The 21741-nt window shown below is 43.2% G+C and overlaps 1 protein-coding gene across 1 annotated transcript in view; it reads left to right on the top strand.

Annotated features, from left to right (window-relative positions):
* The window catches only part of LOC104403151 (calcium-binding protein 8-like), a gene marked incomplete at its 5' end in the record, with an annotated part of 6758 nt that extends 4669 nt beyond the window's left edge, over positions 1 to 2089 (top strand). Inside the window, one exon of the mRNA XM_010011206.1 lies at positions 1962 to 2089. Within this exon, the coding sequence (XP_010009508.1) occupies positions 1962 to 2089 (128 nt within the window). The remainder of the gene's footprint in view (positions 1 to 1961) is intronic.
* Between the last annotated feature and the right edge of the window lie 19652 nt (positions 2090 to 21741).

Below are 21741 nucleotides of genomic sequence, written 5' to 3'. Positions count from 1 at the left end.
GAACATGCTTTGCCCTTTCCCTTTGAATAGGAAAGTCGCCATCACAAAAAGCCTTGACCACCCTTTAACTGCTGCTCCCAGTTTTAAAACTGGAGCAGCCGGGTGATGATGTGCTCCCATCTCCATCTTCTGGAAAAGTTTCCACAAATTATGCAGTCAAGTTTCCCACATTTGGGAAATCACAGGGGTCAGCACACCTGGAGGGCAAGGGATGAGCCTTGCCCTGAAATTGGCAATATCAATTGTGGCATACCACTTGGCTGCCAAAGCCTACAGCACCCAGGGTTCCCAGGCGGTCTCCCATCCAAGTTCTAACCAAGCCCAAACCTGCTTAACTTTCGAGATCAGACGAGATAGGGTGTTTCAAAACTGGGTTTTAAATCAGCACCAGAGTCCCACACTGAATGTCAATGCTGACTGTGATGGTTTGTGTCACTGTTTCTTTCTGCTGGCTGGGAGTGTTTTCAAGGTACAGAGAGAATAGAGAAGTAAAGAAAGAAATAACTAAAGCTGTGATTTAACAAGCTTTTCAATGTGCCGGAGCATCCTGCACAAAGCCAAGGAACCACAGTATGGATTCTGAGCGCATTATGAGAGCAAGCAAAGGAATCAAGGAGTAGAGCAGTGCAAGCAGAAAGCAAGTTAATTTAAAAGAGCTGCTGTAAGGGGGATTTCATTGTCTTCACAGAATACAGCAAGTCCCATGGAATGCTGGTAGTGCCCTGGGCAGCCTGACTCAAAGTGCTGCTTCTTGTGCCTCTAGCACTGAGCTGATGCTGGGGGATTGCATGGGAGCTGGGATTAGGACATAGGCACTACTAAATCGTGGCCAGAGGAGGTGATGTGGGATGAAGCAAGTGTTCAAACGCAGCATCCAGTGCTCTCTGTTCTCAGTGCAATGAGGTTTAAGCCTGGATCAGAAAATGATTGTTTTTCCTTATATATTCTAAAAACAGTCTCCTAGACTTTTCTAAACATGGGCCCTGGAGGTATATTGTGATTCTGAGCTTGTTGCCAGCCACCTGAAAGCCTCCTACCATCACAAGTTCATACTTAAGAAGAACACAACGGGTACATGCCTTCTCAGGCTCAAACAAGACCATGTGTTATTGCCCATAGTGACAGGGCATGGCTATCCATCCCATGTGTGAGGATCCTCTGTGATTATCTTCAGGACCTTCAAGGCCTTTTCAAACAGATTAATATTAATATTCACATTACTCCCATACCACATATTGTTCTAATATTCATAGATAGGGAGACTAACACAGAGCTGAGAACTGGCTTTAGCAAGTCACAGCACGAATCCTTCAAATGCTAAAAATCCCAACTCTGTCTCATTTTAACTGCTGCAAATTATACTCACCTTTTTTGGCAATTATTCTGCAAGCATTCATTTGAAAGGGTTGTTAATAAGTCTGAATTTGCTTAGGCACAGAAAACCTAGACAGTTTGGAAAAATGACTAACATACTGTGCATACTCATACTGTCTTTTTTAAGTGTTGTTGGGGAGCAAATCTTGAATCTCTTCTCATTCCCAGTTGGCCTGGATGAGACTGAGGGATTCACAGAAGACCAGTATTTCCTATTAAAGAACTTTAGAGAGAACTTCATAAAGAGCTTTAAAAGAAAAACACAGAGAAACCAAAACACACCTACAAGCATTTGAAGGGTTTAAAAGCTAAGATGAGAAAGAAAGGACTTCCTGCAGTATGAGAGGGTGGTCTGTTAGAAAAGTTGGTTTGGAAGTAATGAAAGGTAAGGTGGATTATTTGGAAATGTCCCGGGAGGCAGAGGTAAGACTCAGCTGGTGCAGGGGACCTCTGAGGTGTGGACTAGAGCATTATGCCAAGGTAGTAATCAGAGGCAAAGGAGGATTTCTGTGCTCAGCTGACCCTGGTGGAAAGCAAAACCACTACGTTGGTGCAACATCTCACGTTTCCCATGTCTTCCCTCGCAGTGCACGCCCAGAAGCAGAACAGACAGACCTGCGTACGGAAGAGCCTTATCTGCGCGTTTGCCATGGCCTTTATTATAAGCGTGATGCTGATTGCGGCCAACCAGATCCTGCGGAGCGGCATGGAGTAGCCTCTCGTCATGACACTGTGAACCAAACTGACCATGCATGCGCATGCCACCGGGTGAGCTCCCCCCGAACCGACTCTCACACGGCAAAGAGACAGAGGCAGGCAGATAAAGTACCATTCGACAAGGAGCCTGAGGCCAGCAGCGTAATGTGTCTTGTGAATCAACTACATCCTTTTGGCAGGGACATAAAAGGGCTGTCTTAATGCTTTAAAGGTTTTGTTTCCTAATGCAATAAAAAAAATAATATACAGGAGTCCCAACTTATTGCTTCAAAACAGCAATGGTAACTTGGAAGAGACTTACATCCAGCAGCCTGTTTGGCAATTTTAAGGAGGCACAGCCTCATGACCTATTGCAGCAGGGCTGTCTTTTAACCTAGGGGCCGACTGACTATTCCACGTAGCTCTCCGCTGGGCCCACATTCCCAGGAAGTTGATCGTAGCATTGCCACAAGCAAGTTCTGTTTGTTTTATGTACTCCAGCTTCACCTTGGTTTTCCCTTATGACCATGCCTTTTAGTTCACGGCATTAGAGGGGAGCTAGAGCATCCTTGTACAGTATTTTCAGAGTAAAAAAAGAGGAGAAATTGCCAGCATCATACAAAATCTCTATTTTTGCTTCATAAACGCTGCCTTTGACACAAGACTGTGGGGTAGCACGAGTCCCTTTGCCATTTTTTTCCAACTGTGAATCAGGGCTTGAGAAGCACCACCCGTTTTCACACATGGGCATTTCTGAGATTTGTGCACAGTCTTCCAATCGGCTCTGCAACCACCAGCACCAGTTAAAACTCCCTCTATTTGGTCCTGTCTACACATTCAACATTTGCTTTCCAGCAGTTTTGCCCTTCTTCTATACTGGTCTTCAATAACCTTACCTGAGATTAGAATCATGAGGAAAGCTCAGAAAGAGCTTTCCTCCTTTCTCCTCACCTGTGCGATTTCTGTTTTATTTCCTATGTCCTGGTTGTGATCTGCAGTGAAACCTCCATGTCAGACACCTTCTCATGGAGAGTTTATATTTTCACCTACATGGTATTGTGTGATTTTGACCAGCTCGCTCCTCCAGTCCCTCCCAGGAGCCATCCCACCACCACCATCCCATGGGCAAGTTCCAAAGCTGAAAAGACTGCAGCAAGAGGAGAAGGAATCAAACTAGAGTCTACCACCATATGTTATGTAGTGTGTCTGACTTTCAGATCCTGCAAGTGTTAGTTATTTTTCCTGGATGAGATTATAATGAGCAGCAAGGAGAAGATGGAGTCATGAAGACTAGAGATAACACGTCCCATGGAAAGTGCAAGGACTGGGTGAGCCTGGAGCCAGGATTACATGAGACAGCATTTTTCCTTTTAAACTTGGCACAAATCTTTCCATTTACCTTCGGATGAACTGTGCACCTGTGTGTCACCCCAGGAAAGATCTGATTGCCTTGTCCTCATGGGAGAGGTTTCCCAGCTGGTGCTTATAGAGCTGGCATGAGAAGTGCTCCCAGGGCAGTCCATGGAGGTACCTGGGGCATTGGAGTTGTGATGTCTTCATGGTGCTGGCTGGGTGAGCTCCAGAAACCACAAGGAACAGCAAGATCTTGCTCCTGTAAACGTAGGTGACTGTTTCCTGTGTCACAAGAGGGGTCAGGATGGCTTCCCAAGGGATTGCAAACCACCAGCTTCCAGCTGCCTGGTTTACAGCAGTCATTGGCTTAAGCCTGGATCCATCCCAAAGACTCATTTCAGGTCTTTCTTTGATTGCAAGTTCAATTGATAACATTTAACCTGTACTTTTTATTAGTCTAATTTAAAAATCTGCTTCTCATTGTTCTGTCTCCCTTCACCCCTTTAAACTCATGTCACTGCTTTGGATTTTGCCTTCAGGTGTGTGTTTCAGTTGCCCACTTCCACATGGTTGCCATTTTCCCTCTGCCTCCCCTCCACCACCAAAGAAGACATCTGTCTTTTCCAAAGCAGTTATTTTTTCCTGCCTTTCACAAACACACACTTCTGTATTTCTTTTCTGCTGTGACTAAGGGAGGTCAACTGCAAAATATTCCACAAAAAAATAGTTATATCTCCCAAAAGATGGAGGTGATACTTATGTTTGCTATAGGGCAGCAGCAGACCCCAAAGCAGTGGAAAAATCATAGGTAAGGTCTGAGGGTGGGATGTTCATTGCTGGGGATTCAAGGCATAATCCCAGCACTCACTGCACTGGGCATTGCACATGATGAGCTTTAAGAACATTTTTAGGTTCCAGGGGCATGTGAAAAGGTGGCACAGTGGAAAAAGTCTGTTACTTGCCACTGAGTAATACTTATTTATTCCTTGGGACTGTGCTGGAGTGATCACAGGCTGCAGATAGAGCAGAGAGGTGGGCACCAACCACCAGCCCCAGGCAGTGGTGGCAGAAACACGGGACAGAGTGGTGCCTCTTCACTGAGCCCAGAAACACAGGCTAAAACATACAGGTCAGGCATTTCTCCACATTCTTGTCATTCATCTGACAGCTAATACCAATCAGACTCCCAGTTGTAAGAGCTACCTTACGGAGGAGATGAGGGTTTGCATTTCTTTGAGATTTCTGGCTGGTTCCATGATTTCTACATGCATGCTCCATCAAAACCTTTGTAAATACAGTCATTTTTCAGTATAAGTCTTCACCTTGAAGCTTCATTTGTAAAACCAAATCTATAATTAATATATTAGTAAAAGCCATAGCCTGGTGTCAGTAGAGTTCATTGCAAAACTCCCAACTGATTTTACTGGGTACAGGATTTGGGGGGTTTTGGGGTTTGCTTTTTCTGTAGGTAACCTGATTTATCCGTAATGGATCAGTGTCATGCCTTGCCAGAGGTCTGCTTTTTCTTCATAGAGCAGCCTTTCTCCATCTAAAAGCATCTTGAAGAGATCTCTTCTTTAATGAGTCAGGCTCTCCTGGTAGCTGGTGGCAATGCAGGATGGATCAGGCCAAGCCATTTCATCCTTTCGTCTCCCTACAACGTTTTTGCCAACACCTTCCCATCCTTCCTAACCAGCAGCACTGGACCTGCATCTCTAACCTACCTCCCTAGCTCCATTTATGTAACATCCATTTACCTTCTTTTTTTCCCTCCTCTACACAAGAAGGCAAAAAAAGAGCTTTTTTGTTGCTTTTACAGACGGTAGGTAAAAATAGAGCAGTAAAATTTTGATTGGAACCTGAAGCTTAGGGAGAAGAAGGTAGAAGAATCAAAGAAATGAAAATAAAAAACCCCACATTCATCCTTTAAAAAAACCCCAAAACTATTTAAGTGCTAATTAACATACTTTAAAAAATACCCAGACTGCAGCAGTGCTAGGTAGAACTGTCAGAAAAAGCACTAAACTTATGCTCTTGCCAGTTACATGAGAATTTAAGTGTCTTTTCAGCATTGCAATTCGGTATGAAAAGGATATTGCTATGGCAACCCTGGCTGTTCGTGACATGTGTGCCACTGTGTCGTAGCAACACGCAGCAATTCCAGACGTGCTCCCAGCCACACTGAGGATGGACAAACAGCAGCTCAGGACAGTGCTTCAGCTCATGGATTAGCAAATTGTGAGCACCCCAAAGACGACTCTGTTGTCTTAGCCACAAAAATTAAACAGATATTGATGTTCAGGGAAGGCTTAGAGATGGATGTGATGATTGTAGCTTGAGGGAGGCTTTGGTTTTGTTTGGGAGCAAGTGAAATCAATGCAGCATAAGCACTGTGCTGTCCTGTGCTTGTTGAGGACACTTTTGGCAGGTCCTTCATGTAGGGATCAATCTCTGATGGGAAGGATTTGGGTTATGGCTCCTGTAAAGAACAGGGCTGCATTGCTGATAGCTGTTGGCTTTAACCATTGATAACCATTGGCTTTAGCTTTGAAGGCATATCCTGATTTTCTGCTGCTGGAGAAGATGACAGAGGGAACTGCAGGCATGTGGCATGCTGAAATTCTTTGGAGGCCATGGAGAAATAAATTCCAGCAAGAGCTGCAGAAGGAACATTGCTTACCTGTCAGGTCCAAAGCCATACCATAAGGTCAGCCATGAGAAGTTCCCAGGCAGGACAAGTGCATCATGTTGGTGGCAGTGGCCCTGGGGGGCAGGCTCCTGTCCATGACAGGCTGTGCCATCCAAGGACTTCATTAGGATCTGACCCTCTCGACAAGTCCACCACTGGGAAGTAATTTCTAATAATTGGAAGCAGCATCACCAGTAATTTAGACAATTAAACAGGGTGGGCAACTGGGAAAAACTGGATTTGTTAGGGAGAATTTGGTCCTCATGCTGTTGGAGGTCATGTAGGATAAAAGAGAGTTGACAAAGAGAAAATAATTTTTTACTTGTTTGATAGACACCCACAAATATGCCAGTTACTCTTAGCAGGTACAGGACAAGGGTCTCCTGTGAGCAGAAGTGTGGGAGGTGGTAGAAGACCCAGCTACCTTTGCCTGCTTCCAGGTAAGCAAGAGCTGAATATCTGGGTATCATCTGGTGATCTGAAGATATTTCATACATACTATTCAGTGGTTACTGGGAGCTCACATGCTGGATATGGCACCGGTAGGGACAGATGTTGGTTGCTTTACATGGAAGACTTCCAGCAATTTTCTAAAAGAAAAGATATATACCACCTTTTTAAGCTGAGGCCAAGTCAATGGGGTATTTTTGATCCTTTGTCTGTAAGAAATAGTATAGTTAGCAAGCAAGCAAATCAAGAAAATACAGAAAGCATTCCCAAGGATGCTACGCTGGATGGCTGAAGTCTGACAGACTTGTATGAGCAAAGTACCTACTGACAAACCATGGAAAGCATAGGGGTATTCTTACATAAAAGCAACCCCACAGTGCATCTTTCTGCCTGTTGCAGAAGACCAAAACATCTCCTGGGATGCCCAGAGGACTGCAATGGACATCTGATGTCCAGTGCTGGCTCTGCCCAAGATGCCACATTGCTTTGCAAGGTGCTTGGTACAAGAAGACTCCCTCCCTCTATCGTGCGCACGTGCACAAAGCAAGGAGTGCTGCAAAGGGCTGTCATTGCACAAAAACAAGAGGTGCAGAGTCCCAAGTCAGACTTACATCTGCGAGGAGAGAAGCAGTAGGAGGAATTCGTTAAGATCACTAAGAATGAAGTTCCCTATTTTATCCACCCGTGTAACAAATTATTTAGTTTCTGTTTTATGGATGACTCTTTGAAAGAAGAAAAACCAACTCTTTAAAATGAGGATCTGATGAAGTATCTTTTTTTCTTGGCTCTGAATCATGCTTAGATTCCACAGATGAAGATGTACAGAACTTGCTGGGTTTCAATCTATTATTTTACTGTACTGTGATCTCACAGTGCAGTTACATTTCCCTGGCATGACTTAAAATGTATTACTTCTTCAGGAATTTAATACAGAAAAAGAAAAGGCTCACAACATTTTCATCTCTATTTGTTGTCATTTGTTATCAGGCCTGGATCTTGCTTTTCTCCAGTTCAAGTAGGATGTTTAAGGTAGCGCTGGGAACAGCAGAAGCATCACCAAGAGCAAGATGGACAGGAAATCTGACAAAAACATTTTAATTGGAAGAGTAGTCTGCTCCTACCTCTCCAGAGGCAAAAGTCTGGAAAACTGCCTCAATTTGGCATCTTCACTAGGAAAGAATTTCAGCCCCAGACGCAAGGAAAGGAGGAAGAAAACAGAAAAAGGAAATCCTCTGGATCTAAACATTGGCACTTGACAGTTTGTTGGTGAAAATAACATAATTTTTATTTTCTGTCAAGACAGACCCAAATTTTTTTTGTAGCCTTGAGGAACACTAAATGAAATTGCCATTTTCAAATCAATTATTTTCTACAGCTGTTTATGGCCAGTCTTTGCCAGCATCATGAATAAGCAGCTTCAAACACCATTATTTTTACAAAGCTTTATGTGAGATCCATATAACAACTTTCCTTTAACAGCTGGTCTTCTGTCTTCATCAGCCAACAAGTAGACATTTGAAATCCTATTTGAAGCTGTTGATCTTGCTCTAGTAGCTACCCCTCTGGTCTTGCCAGCACTCAGGCATGTCTTACCTCTTCTGTGAGCTGTCCTCCTAAACCCAAACCAATGTGTTTGCAGCATCAGGCCCCTGGCATTGCCATTTGACATCAGTCTTCAAATACGTGCTTCTATATTCACATTGCACCAACCTAAGAACAGCATTACATTGACTACCATCTCTTTCAGAGGAGCCAAAGTTATTTCAGCTTCATGCAGCAGCTATTGTTCTCTTAGATTTTAACTGGGTTGGGGGATAGAAGAGAGATGAAGTTCCTTGTGGACTCCAGGTTTAAATAAGTAACTCATTAGAGTTATTTGGCATAAACTGGAATAAACCCAAAATCCAGCCTCTTGCCATTTAATTCATACTAGGATCGAAGTAATCAATGCCTCCTGCTTAATCTCTAGAAAGTTATTCACTCATACACACATCTCCTTTTTGTTATAATTTCATCCCTCACTGTTTTCAAGCCATTTACTGTTCATTACTAAAATGACCATTTTTCACTTGTTAAAAAAAGACATGGCATTTTAATTAAAGACAATTCACAACGTCAGCAGCATAATGGTAAAAATAAACCCAACAAAAAACTTTGTACAAAATACTGTAAATATTAATATAAATTAACTTGGCATGCAACTTAACTAAATCCTGTTACTGCAAGTTACCTGAGTGTATAAAGATGTGTATAAAGGAAAACCGAATGCCATATGTATCGGCTGTTTCCTCTAACCAAACACTACTGTAAATATATAATCTGTATAAAAATATTTTAATTTTACCATTATTTATGCAATAGAAATAAAGGTTTTTTTTCTTTTGATGAGGGATGAAGTCTCTTTTTTCCTCATTTTGAAGAAGTCATTGATATTTATTCATGCCCAAAGACAAGAGCAAAAGCTAGATTTGCATAGAATATTAAGACAGAAACACTTTCTTCCTTCTGAGGGGTACATGAACATTTTGGGGGGGTTATTTTCTTTTGAAAGTAGATTTACATATTTTAAAAGTGTGTTACTACAGAAAAAGCTCCTGGCTGAATAGGTGCCTTGGCTGTTCAGAGCTAGGATCAGCACTTTGGGAGCAACACGGGTAAACAAGACTTGTTAGCATGCCAAAGAGAGGAACTGAACATACTCTCTGGAAGGGGAAGTCAAAGCCACAGCTGGTGGTGGGCATCACAGGGAGATTTTAAAGAGAAAAGTCACAACATGCCATGTTCTCTTTTATGGCACTTGCTTAAAAAAAAACAAACCTTTTTTCTTATACCCACCAGAGATTCAGAGCCTAATTCCCTCAGCTCAGATGGGCTTGGGTCCAGTATGTTGCTGCTGGGAGGAAGACATTGACACAGGTTTTAATACTGTCTCTTCTACTGCCAAGGCTCCATATCATGAGTATGGCTAAACTACACTTATGTGTCCTGAGAAGCAGCTGCTCTCTAAGCAAATCCAGATCTCTTCATCACACTGTAGACTATTCTCCACAGCTAGTAGCCCACTGTGTCCTGCAGTCATTTGTCTGGGGAAGATGAAGATGAGATTAATTATGGTCCCCAAAATTGCTTCTAATGGTGCCTAAATTAAAGCTTAAAAGGAAACAGCTGATGTAGGCAAGTTTTCTTCACCCATATGGACCCAATTCCCAGCGGTAAGCCTCCAAAGCTCCCACCATGTCCATAGGCAGAGTATCACCTCTGCCTTGTGCTTGGAAAGGAGCTGTGATGCTTTCCCTAGATCCAACCATTTTTTGCAAAAATAGCATTTCTGGTTCCTTCACTTAAGCTCTTAAAAAATAAGTGTTTTTCCCCAGACAGTGAAATATATCACACTCCATTACATGGGCTCACATTATTTATTAAATGCTATCACTTGGACACCAGCCTGGAGGCTCAGATAAAGTTCTTTATTTCTGGAACCATCACAGCTTTTGGTATGAGTAATTGTCTATGCATGGATTACCACTGAAAAGCAAGCGATGCAGGAAACTGATGTTTAGAAATCTGGTGATCTAATAGTTTATAAAAAGGTGCTGTATACTCTAGTTGACCTTTTACATTATGTAAGTGGAGTGTGTTTTAATGAATGGGTTAGGAATGAATCAAATGTATTTGAGGAATTCCTATATATTTATCATAGGAATGAATGAGTAATTAAATTCTCTGCTGGAAGGATAAACTCTCCTTTGGAAACAGCATTCTCATGCAGATCACTGCCCTCGATATTCTCAGTGGAACCACAGGTTTGTATGTTGTATTTCAGCTACCAGAATGGTTCAGAACTGAAATTCACTGGCATCATTGCTAGCATACATCCTCTCTGCCCATCAGCCATCAGTGAGGATGAGCACCATGCTGGACAGGTTGGGATGATACCATTGACTGCAGGGAGAAAACCAACTATAAAAGAGAAAAACACACCAAATTTGGACTGAGACCAAACTGCTTTATCCCACCATAAGGAGCCCATGAACATCAGCACTGTTCCAACTCTACCCATGCCTGTTTAGCTCTAGTGTTATTTAATGCTCTCCATCCAACAGAGAAATACAGGTGAAGGATATCACCCAAAAGCCCCATCCTTCAACTGTGCCCCAATGGGAGGTTTCAGGTTTCTGTTGCTGCAGGAGCCGGCATTGGCAATGGGCAGGAATGACCATGCGGATCTAATCCAGCTCCTGGGTGTCAGTGGAAACATTCCCAGACTTAGTGGGATTTGGATTAGGTCATCATACAACAGAGTATTTCACACCCTGGCTCTTTGCTTTGTTTAAATGGAGTCTGGCCAAGGCCTCAAATTTAATTACTGAAATACAAATACTGAAGAAATAAGGCCTTCCTTACTCTGAATGGAATTCAGGCATGGCCCCACCTAAAACTTCTTGCCATCATTGGGGTCCCAAGGCTCAAAACTATCACAGAGTGTCTTTGAGTTAGACACCATTCTTTCCTCCAGGTAGGTACACTCTTCTCATGACCCTGCAAGCTGGTTTTGCTGCTACAATCTTATCCACTCAATATGCGCTCCTTTCTGATTAACATCTGCAGAAAGGATTTGCTAATGCACATCCAGAGGCAGTAATTTATTTGGTACTTGCTAGTTAATCCTGGCAAGGTTTTCCTGTCTAAGTATAGACTAATATCATCTTGTTTTAATTGCTTCTTTAGGAGTTTCTCAAAAATCAAAAACATTTTAATTAAAAAATTCACCAAGAGTATCTTCCAGATCTTTTTCCATTTGTTCTTCTTCCAACCAAAAATTATCAGCACATTTGTAAAGTTCTATAGAAAGTAATTACAGCAGATGCTGATCACTGTTCTAGTGTTGAGGTTGCTGAATGCTACACATCAGTCTCCCAACTTCCACTTTTTTGTAACTTTCTCAAACAGAAATTTCCATTCTTGGTCTTTGCTTAGAAAGGAGGCTGTCTATGCAGGAGCTGCAATGCTTTCATACCAGCTGCTAAGGTTAGGGGAAATTTGGGGAGGAAAAGGGAAAGAAAGGCAATGCAAGGAGTTTTGACAAGGGCCTGTAGTAACAGAACAAGAGGGAATGACTTTAAGCTGACAGAGGGGAGATTAAGATTAGATGTTAGGAAGTTCTTTAAGGTCCCTTCCAACCCAAACCAGTCTGTGATTCTATGAATTGATAGGGATACAGAGATTTGGGCAAGGAAACAGCAAGGAATGGCTGAAACCCCATTCAATTTTACCTACAATATCATTTATAATGAAAAAAGTCCTGTTCCACCATCACCTGTCCAAAAGATAAGATGATAAATCCACTGGTGGTGCCACCAGCACATGCAGTGTTACAACTGTGTGTAAGTATCAGACTGAAGATGCCAACTGCATGCCTGTCACATTGTGATAAATGTCTTTTAACCCCAATTTCTGTCTAGATTTCTACTTGCCCATAATGAGCTGGTTTTAGAATAAGCTGTCAAAAATAGCTCACCATATAATGACAGAAAGCTGAGATAATCATAGGACAACCATACATGTCACTATGGATATAGAAATTAATGCAATAGCATAATCATAGGGTCAAGAACCTGTAGTGTGCTGGTGCAGGCAAGCAAATTTTCAGTGTCCTGTGACTGCTCAGAGATAGAGCTGCAAAACTAATTGGGAAGCAGTGTCTCCACCTCTGCTTTTGAGCATCCAGCAGTGCTCCCTTAAATGCTTGCTGATGATGGAGTACAGCTGCAGGGAGAAAACAGGACTCTCAGAGGCATCTGAGTCCCAAGGAGAACGTGACCGTGAGCATGGCTGCAACAGAGCCATTTCCAGATTCAACAAGTTCCAGCCTGCAGAGTATGTTTTAGAAACCTCTAAAACCTTCTAAAGTGAAGGATTTTAAACGAAGGGGCTGAGAGACCCCAATGCTGGTGGTACAAACAGTACCTCTATAATAAGGGTAATCACTGCATGTTATATGGAAAAACCTCTCAAGTGATTGCTGTTTGCAGAGGCTGATTAAATATAAATTAAACTCATCTGCATGTTCAGTAAGATATGTGTATTGAATAGCAAGAGCACCCTTCTCATTGGCTGCATGGAGCATTTGAGGAGCTCATCCCATGGCCTGGCATGTCTGCCTAGAGAGGCTGCACCTCCTAAACACTGATGGGCTTGGGGCATTGACCACCCACCTCTCTAGGAAGACTGTTCCAGTGTTTGACTACTCTCTTAATAAAGAGATGCTTCCTCAAGTTCCTGGCAGTGCACTGAGTGCTCCATGAGCCCTTGCCATGAAATAACCAGACAAACTGTGAGTGATGGAGGGACCAATTCTGCATCACCAAGCATCCTGGCTATGTCTGAGATTTCTTAACCTTCTCCCCCACTGTACAAGGGGGAAAAGTGCCTTATTTCTAAATCTGAACTATTATACAGAGACCCCATAACTGGTGCCATCTCCAGCTTATAGTCTGTTACTGGGCAACAACATGGGCCTCCCTGGTACAGAAGGGATGGGACTGACTCTGAGCATTGTGCATGTAGGAGGTGTCTGGAAAACCCGTGGATTTCTCCTTCATAGAATCATAGAATAGTTAGGGTTGGAAAGGACCTTAAGATCATCTAGTTCCAACCCCCCTGCCATGAGCAGGGACACCACACACTAAACTATGTCACCCAAGGCTCTGTCCAGCCTGGCCTTGAACACCTCCAGGGTTGGAGCGTTCACAACTTCCTTGGGCAACCCATTCCAGTGCCTCACCACCCTCACTGTGAAGAACTTCTTCCTTATATCTAATCTAAACTTCCCCTGTTTAAGTTTAAAGCCATTACCCCTTGTCCTACCACTAGAGTCCCTAATGAAGAGTCCCTTCCCCAGCATCCTTGTAGGCCCCCTTCAGATACGGGAAGGCTGCTATAAGGTCTCCACGCAGCCTTCTCTTCTCCAGGCTGAACAGCCCCAACTTTCTCAGCCTGTCTTCATACGGGAGGTGTTCCAGTCCTCTTATCATCCTTGACCTTGGGCTGAAGGTAAGACTTGCTAGGTGAAAGCAAGGGATAATTGTTTCTCAAATTATATGGTCAGAAGCGGCAAACATGCACCCAAAGATACATAATTTTTTCTCACTCTTTCACTCTTCTAAAGAACCCTTTTGTTGTGTGTTTAAGGATCCTGGAGACTTTGTGAACAGATGAATTGAGAAAGACAAGTGAAGAAGCTGATGACTATGACTATCATAAGCTATATGATCTGAGGGAGAGGGGATGTTTCTTCTTACCACGTTGTGTGAGGTCCTACTGTACCGGTGCCAGTTTCAGTGTCTTCTCTCAGTTCAAACCAGAGAGAACCTGAAAGCTTGAAAAATACTGGGAATTGCTTTTTATGGTTAAAGAAAGTTCCAGAAACAGGCTCCAGATTAGGACCTGTCAACATAGTCCTGCCAAAAAATAAAATGTACTTGCAAGTGCATAACCCACACTTGAATCCTGAAGCTCTTCAACCACCTACTTTGAATATTTAGTATTTCTTAAATGTAATTTTGGAGAGCATTTTTTAAAATCCATTAGCTACGGTCCTATTCATTTGGAAACGGAGCACAACGTTCACTGCCTCTTGGACAAATTAAACTCACAATTATTTTAACGTGCTTGTCCCATATAAAGAGGAAAAACACACACCGGTTCAGAGGACAGAAGAGAAGAAACAACTCAAGAGAGACAACACTGTGCCAAAACCAAAAGGTTGAGCATGTGTATTTGCTTACACTGGTATGAGCAATAGGCTCAGAGAAAGAGGTAGATATCATATTGGGGTACTAGGAATCATTGTTATTTCTTGAGAAAGCGCTTTCAGTGCTGCCATGATAAACAGCTTCTAAGAATTCAGGGTATGGAGTGCTGACATCTGTCAGGCAGGAACCTGGAGTTCACATCACAATTGCAATTACTGCAGTATTTTTAACCAAATCACAGAGTCAACTTTCACGAATGAAAAGACTCCTTTATGTAGAAGCTGGCAAAGTTAAAATCATTTCCAGCTTTCAAGAAACTCAAAGCAACCTCCAGCAGCCTGGGTAAACACAGTGTTTCTGTAACAGACTTGCTGAACTACTAACCCGGTCTAGAAGAAAGCCCTGTGCTAGCACAAAGGTTGTTATTGCTGCAATTACGCCAACGCCACACTCCCAAAGAAGGATTAACATTTAATTCTTTCTAACTTTGGTTTATGAAATATTGACATGCTGCTGCCTTCGAAATAAGCTATAAAGACACCTTCCACACAGCGTGCAGCGGGAGCTCAGTGATGTTTATTTACTTATCCCTTTCACTAGGTTTGGCTCTGAACACCCATGCTGAAATTGTTAGAGAATGCCCCAGGCTGAGCTAAGCATATACCAGCAGGTAGAGCTAATCCAGTGTTAATAAAAATCAATGAAGCATTCTTACAATGCAAACTGTTATCCCTTTACAGCTCACAGTCTCCTCACCCTGACAGAAGATGATGATGAACAGATGTAGAAGCATCAGCTGGAGGCAGCTCCAAAAAGCTGTTTCTTAAACACATCCTTTTACAGTCCCAACCATCTGATTTATATATTCACTGACATTTTTTAATACTTTTGGGACACCTTATCTTATTGGCGAAACAAATCCACTTCTGTCTGCATCATTTCTAAGTGTGAAATAATGTGCTATTGAAGCTATTGCGACCCTAGTGATATCAGCACCCTTCCAGTCACAGTGACCTCATTAATGAAAATCCTTTGTATCGAAATGGTCCAGCTTTGTAAAGGTCTTACTGTATGACAAAGAAATCCTGGGATAACGGCATCCTCGTGGCCTTCCAAACACTCTCCAGTCCAAGACATGACCTCACCACAAGGCTTTATGCTGCCTCTTGCCGAAACAATGATGCCTTCTGTATCCCAGGGAAATTGTTCACTTCTCTGGTATGCTAAGGTGGGGTTCAGGAGCAGATCCTGTGGCTCACACCTCTGCACTAATCCAAACCAGGAGCAATCGTCTGCACCAAGCATCTGCAAAAACATACTTAGAAGTAGTAATCTGACTTCCTGCTGTCTCTCTGAAAAATAAGATGAGGAATTACTTTTCCATTGGTATTTGCCGCAGGAATTAGATTCCCCATACCCATGAGCGCCCTGCTGCATAGCAAGAACAAGAAGCAGAAGCCTGAAGGCAGGAACATCTTGGAGGCTGTCACAAGCCCCATGTTGTCCCCAGTCCCAGTAAACTACAGCCACAGAGGTGGGTTGGTCAAGGAATGGAGGTAGCTCACATGGGAAACAACTTCCCTGATTTATTCCAGCTGCAGCATAGAAACATCCTTATCTCTGGGTTTTCATCTTAACCACTGGCAGCCAGGTCACACTGTGAAAGCCCACTGCTTATTAGAGGAGGCTGCAGTGACAATGCAGTTTTATTAAGCAGTTTTAATAAGCAGTTTATTGGGCTGTTCAGTCAAACTGTGCCCTAGACTCTACTGAGTCACAGCTACTCATACAGGAAGACAAGCTCACGTGTAGGCATCTAAATCTGTAGCCATCCACGTTTAACCACCTGAATTCTCTCCTAATTTCTTTAGCTATTAGTTAAAAATGATAGGAAAACTCTTAATGGTTTTTCTCAGCCTGTATGAATCCGTGAGTGTCCTAACCACCAGGAGAAGAGCTGACATCAACAGCAAATGACACCAGGTGAGACAGAGGCTGGCCCAAGAATAAGCTTAAATATTTCTCTTTTTTGGGAGGATTTCCGTTTATCTTCATTCTATCCAAACACCTCATTTTTCAGAATCTGATCAGTAACTCGATAAGACACTGTTGACCCAAGTTGTTCTTCTCACAAATCTTTCACTGAAGTCAGAGGCAGAGCTGACCTAAGCAGCAAATAAAGAATTTATGGACACTGAGTAGTACAAATTCCAAGTGCCTTTTTTCCTTTGCAAGAGTAAATGAATGTAAATAGCACAATCTGCATTTCTCCTGGAGAACAAGAAAAGCATATTCTTCTTATTTGGCTTGGTTTTCGTATTACTTTCTGCATATAGAAGAGCTACTTCAATTATGCAAGCTTATTATGAAATTAGAGCACCAATATAATTAAAGCATTGATTAAAAAGCCAATATAACAACCAGCTGAACCTCTTTTGAAAGAGGAGCAATATGAATACTTCTACTTCATTAAATATTACAATTCAGTCAATATTGAAGCATTCAATTGTATTGGCTTGATTTATACATTGAACTGGGAATAAGCATCTCTTGGGACCTAATTATGTTAGTTTTGCTTCCCTTGTTAGCTGGAGTTTGTGTGTTTGTTTGTTTGGTTTGACATTCCTTAAACTTCTGAAAGAGCAGATCTCCCATCCCAGGGAATCATTCTCCAGGAAGATAATTTATGGGTAATGAGAAGTTCTAGTAATTGTGTTTATCTTTGGAAATTAACTTTAAGAAATCCATCACATCTATAAAAAGAAGTCATATCTCCTCCAGATAGGCCCCATAATGAATTTGTTAATGAACTTAACAGCTAGGTCAAATCAACAGCCTTGCCCCAGATTTACTGAAGGTCACTCTGACGCTTTGTGAAGAAATTTGCTTCTCTCCTTTCCACATTCACCTAGAGAAACACTGCTGTAACACCCAAAGCAACCTCCAGCTCCCCAGTGACACACAGGGAAGTCACATCTTCAGAGTCACCTCTAGCAGCGGTTGAATCTGCAGCACAACAGACTCCCAAGGAGGAGTGTGACTCCCCTTCAGGAATCACTGACCCTCAAAGGGTCTATCCCAAGGCAGATGACATAAGATAAATGTGAAGGCAACTAATACTCCCATATTAAGCAGTAGGTGGCACAAGTCACTTAAGAGGAGGACTTGCCAATGGGTCACAGGCCCACGGATCAGGCTCAGACAGCTATATACAACAGGGGTACCTGGACCCCATCTTCACCCCAGCCTCCTCATGGGAACATGTGTTACTGCCCATGGCTTTGAGCCTCAAATGAGCTTTAAGGTCCCTTCCAAACCAAACCATTCTATGATTCTATGACAATGGCCATGCTTCCTTCTGGGAAGAGCTGGCTGAACAATGTCAGCGTCATACTGTGCTCTCATCAGCGTGAATCATTAATACCTCAAGTAACATTTGGGAACATCAGAAAGCCTGGAGGAGGCCACATGCCCAGCCTCTCCCTGAGACTGAGTAGGGTGAGGAAAACAAGCTGGTTCTTGAGGTGGTCAAGACCTTTCTACATGCTTTCCAGCACTCACTGAGCAATGAGATGCAAGATAGATGGACATTTGTTTCAAGAAATAGGGTTATGTTTCAGGTTCTTGCAGACTGTTTGCTCTGAAGAAGTAGCACAGCTTGGTTTGCCGGTTCTTTTTCCCCTATGATATTCTGCAGTTCTTTTTACTAAGGGAAACAAAAGAGCTATGAAGTAAGCACCAAAGTGCAGATGAAAGAGAAGAGGGGTAGGTTTTCTAGCACCTTTTTTGATCAGCATTTGTACTGGAACCTTAACTGGGTCTGCAGGAATGTCTGATCTCTCCCAAGTGTGCAGCTTGCTCTCTGCATGCTTACAGGCTATGCTAACACCTCCCGAAGCAAAACTCGCTTTACATATAAATCATAGAATCAATGATGTTGGAAAAGACCTTTAAGATCATCACATCCAACCTTTATCCTGGGACTGACAAGGCCACTGTGTCCCTAATGTATGGGTTTTTTTCATCAGGAAGGTGTCTTGAGATCTCTTGGGGCAACCAGAGAGCAGCCGGGGATCTGACACGGCACAAGCATAGTCTTCTCTAAACCCTATGCCTCACACGGCTGCACAGCTCACAGCAGAGATTTTACAAAGCCTGTCTTCAAATAAAGCTAGGGTAAAGCATGAAAAATTGCTGTTTTGTCCTACTTGCTTAGGGCAACTTCTCTTGTTGCACTAGATTGGTTGGTTTCCCTGTTAGGAAGCAAAAAACATTAATCAGCACCCAGAGGGAGGGTTAAGATTGATTTAGTTTGCTTTGGTTTGTTGTTCTGTCTCCGTGTGTTCTGGTTTGGTTTTAACCTCCCAGCCTCACCACAGAGAAGACCCACACCAAGCTCTAAGCTGGACTTGAACTAAGAAAAGCTAGAACTATCACCATATTTTGCTCACTAAACCAGAGCACGTTAATGCTCTCACCACTTCCAGGAAGGATGCTGAAGCTGTTTAAAGTTAAAAATGCAAATCAAAGCCCAAATGAGCTTTGAGATTGCAGCGAACATGCCACAGTGTCATTCGCAGCATGGCAGAAAGAATATTCTGTCACATGTGTGAGATGTTCAAAAAGCAAATTGCATGTCATATTCCATATCCCAACTTAGGCAGAGTTAATAAAAAGCCCAAAACCCAAAGAGGGGTTATCAACGTGATTATCTCTAGCAAGTGATGTCTCAGGCACTGAAAGCAGCTTCTAAAAGAGGAAAAAAACCCACTTTATGACATCTAGTGGTAAAAGAAGATGTGCACAAACGCACTGACACGGCATGAAGCCCTGTGAGACTCACATGCCAGTCAGGAGAGCCAGGCTATTTTCAGCACTGTACTTACATCTGCACTTCTTGGCTATAATCTGTGTACAAAGTGTAAGCTCTGTGCAGGTCTATCAGAAGTCACGGCTCTACTTGCAACGGAAGAGTGCTTCCAATGCCACATCAACTCTACTGCATGTGGAGAAACAGACCTTTGCGTAGGCAGATATCAGACTGACAATACAAGACAGCTTCGGCTCAAACCCAGATATCTGGGAGCTTTTGTTATCAACCTTGTAGCTGGTTTCTCAGAAACGATGCCTGGCTGCATCCTTCACTCTTCTGATCTGGAAGATGTTCATGCCAGAGTAAAACAGCCCTTGAAACTGCACCCAGGGTCTCTGAAGTGAGCTCAAACTGTTCAAATGATGGGAGCAAACACAGAGGGTATCTGACATCCTAGAGCAGGCACTATTTCTGGTGTAGCTGTGCTTTTCTCTTACTGCAGCAGAAGGAGATGACACCCTTGTGCAGAAACATCTCCTTCATGCTGTTTATATCCACCTTGTTCTCCAAATAGCCAATTACTCGCATTTGTTCTAGACACCTTTGGGGATGTACTGTGATCGTAACAGATTGCTGCTTCAGGATGCAGGAAAAACTCAGCTTTTCCAGGTCATTCGGTGCTGCCCTCCATCATGAAAGACCTGCCTCAGTCCTGCAGGAGACCACAGCTAGAGAAACCTCATGGACCTTGACAGACCTCCATAGCAAAGCCTCTGCCACAGCAACACTTCATCCCCTGCCAGAATTAATTCAGAAGTGCAGCAGCGCTGTCAGTGTGCTTTCCTCTAGGAATCCAATGCAAGTGTGATCGTCTGCTTAACAACTACCACCAAAGCTCAGGCACAATAGTCTTCCTCACCTTCTCCTCCCTTTCTGCAGGCTCTCACTCTTCACTGCACCAAGGAGTCCTGTTGGCTGCAAGCAAGGTCAGCGCTACTTCGTACAAGCTCTGCTTGGGTCTCCTGGCACCCACCAGAAGAACTGTATGGTCTGAGAGTGAAAACACCTTCCTCTAAGTGCCTCCTACATCTCAGCAGCTGAATGCAGAGTTTTCCTTCTAATGGTGGCATCCATGTCATTGAAACCACCATGCTCAGGGGTGGTTAGCACCTCCTCCAGCCCACGGGAGCTGATTTGCCAGCTTGAACGTGGGTTCAGTTTGGTCTTGCTGTGACATACATTGAAGATCAGCAAGTGGAAAGCGTGAGGGTCGGTGATAGTGCCCAGAGTAGGTGAATCAGAGTCTCTTGAACCCTGGGAAGGGGGCAGAAAACAGTGGATGTGCTTTTGAAAGGGAGAAAGTCAGTATTGCAGCGTATGCCTTAGTTGCTGCACAATTTGATTGCACTGCCAAAATTCACCCTGCTCTATATGACGACTCAGCACAAATAACAACACTGAGTTAAGATCGGCCTACAGTGAATTAATGAAGAACCATTTAGAAGAACATTAATGTTTACACAGAAAAAGCTGCATCCCTTTTAAAGCAATTCTTTAAACTATAAAGAGCACCAATTAAAACAGTCTGAAACATTTGCTTTTTTACTGCTAGAAACCCTGTGTCTGAAGAGTCGCTGTACTCGGAGTTCAGCAAAAAACCTGCAGTTTCTGCTTTAGACTCATAACCCAATAGCTTTTTAAGGCCAGAAGGCTGTCCAGTTGCCAGGAAAAGGACAAGGTGCGCTTGGCATAGAGGGACTTATTCAAATGGCATGACAATGGGTACATTGTGAACAGTGCACCCTAGGACCTCAGTGTTACCTAAAGCTCTTACAGGGACTGAGCGGCATAAACCAAGCCAAATCAGCTAAAACACAGGTTCTTTGGTATTCCTGTCATTTCTTCCAGGTCACAGGAGGCCAAGCTGTCCCACTGAAGGACACTCTGTAAGAGAAGGCAGTGCTACTTTGCTAGCACAGCTTCTTTGTTTGTATTTCAAGTCCTTCAACAGAGATGGTCACAAACAACTTTTGGTTAATCCTTCTTAAATCTCCCCTCTGCACCAAGAAGTGATCAGAGGAATCAGAGGGTGAGTTTAAATAGACTCAAAGAACAGTCACAGAAAACTTTGCTGGAGCTGGGCAGAGGGAACATTGCCCAAAGAGTTTTGTTTTATGCTGAAAGGTAGCTTGGCTGTTGCATGCAGTGGGGACAGAAGTCACAAATGACCATGTCCCATCACTCTGGGTGCAGCCACAGAGACCCCTCCACCCAGCTCCAGCTGGATCTGACCGATTCAGCAAAGCTGATGTTTGCAAAGCCCCCAGAAGAGGATGGGTCTTGTTTAGGCCTAGGTAAGAAAACCCCAAAGAGAGGAAGGAAGGATGCAGTTGAGGACACCCGGGAAAGGTCTCCACGTGTCAGCCACACTTTCTTTCACATCTAGCTGTGACCAAAAGGCATTCTGGGGGGATCACAATACTTTCTAACCTTACAAAAAAACAGTGCTTTGGTGCTAAAGGGGTGCAAACAGATCTCACAGCACCAGTTCTTCTTGTAGAGGTCAGAGCAAGAAAGTTGGGTAGGGTTTCATCATTTGCCCAAAGCACAGA

Source organism: Nestor notabilis, unplaced genomic scaffold, assembly GCF_000696875.1.
Source record: "Nestor notabilis isolate BGI_N333 unplaced genomic scaffold, ASM69687v1 scaffold12233, whole genome shotgun sequence".
NCBI lineage: Eukaryota > Metazoa > Chordata > Aves > Psittaciformes > Psittacidae > Nestor > Nestor notabilis.
Note: the sequence above shows the minus strand (reverse complement) of the source record. Positions and strands in the feature narration are given on the sequence as shown.